The 804-nt window shown below is 68.0% G+C and overlaps 1 protein-coding gene across 1 annotated transcript in view; it reads left to right on the top strand.

Annotated features, from left to right (window-relative positions):
* Positions 1-3: 3 nt before the first annotated feature.
* TEKT4 (tektin 4) overlaps positions 4-804 on the top strand; it is a 29,622-nt gene continuing 28,821 nt past the window's right edge. Inside the window, exon 1 of the mRNA XM_019512702.1 lies at positions 4-537. Within this exon, the coding sequence (XP_019368247.1) occupies positions 4-537 (534 nt within the window). The remainder of the gene's footprint in view (positions 538-804) is intronic.

The following is an 804-nucleotide window of genomic DNA, read 5'->3' on the forward strand; positions in this document are numbered from 1 at the left end:
GCCATGGCGCAGGGCGCGGTGCTGCTGACGCGGGAGCCGGCGCCGCAGGCCGTGCCCGTGCGGGACCTGCCTGCGAAGCTGCACGAGGTGGCTCTGAACACGGGCCCGGACTCGTCCTGCGGGCTGGCCACGGCCGGCTTCCGCACGGCCAAGTACCTGCCCGAGGAGTGGCACCAGCGCCACTATGCCCAGTACCACGACGCCTTCGCCGACCGCGACGGCTCCGAGCGCTGCCGCCGGCAGGCCCAGAGCCTGGCCGCCGCCACGGCCGCGCTGGCCCAGCGCACCCAGGAGGAGTCCACCGCCTTGGTGGGCCAGCGCCTGCAGGACCTGCACTTCTGGAAGTCGGAGCTGCAGAAGGAGATCCAGGACCTGGCGGCCGAGACCGAGCTGCTGGCGGCGCAGAAGGTGCGGCTGGAGAGGGCGCTCGACGCCACCGAGGTGCCTTACTCCGTCGCCACCGATAACCTGCAGTGTCGGGAGAGGAGGCAGCCCCCGGATCTGGTGCGGGACCAGGTGGAGGTGGAGCTGCTGAAGGTGAGTGGAGAAGGGAGAAGGGGCCAGGTGGGTGCCGTTGCCTGGCTCCTCCCCAGTCGGCCTCGCACCTGAGAAGTTCCTCTCCTGCCTGGGCGAAGGCATCTGCGCTCAGATCGGTGCTTCTCAAGCGGGGATCGCTGGTGAAACCATCCTGCGCGGTCTCTTCTATGCCAGACACATGAACACAGGGCGTATAGATCAGTGGTCCTCAACCGGGGGTGGTCATGGATTAAACCACCCTGTGTGGTCTCTATGCCAGACACATGA

This window comes from Gavialis gangeticus, unplaced genomic scaffold, assembly GCF_001723915.1.
Source record: "Gavialis gangeticus isolate Ggan-Ray unplaced genomic scaffold, GavGan_comp1, whole genome shotgun sequence".
In the NCBI taxonomy this organism is placed as follows: Eukaryota; Metazoa; Chordata; order Crocodylia; family Gavialidae; genus Gavialis; species Gavialis gangeticus.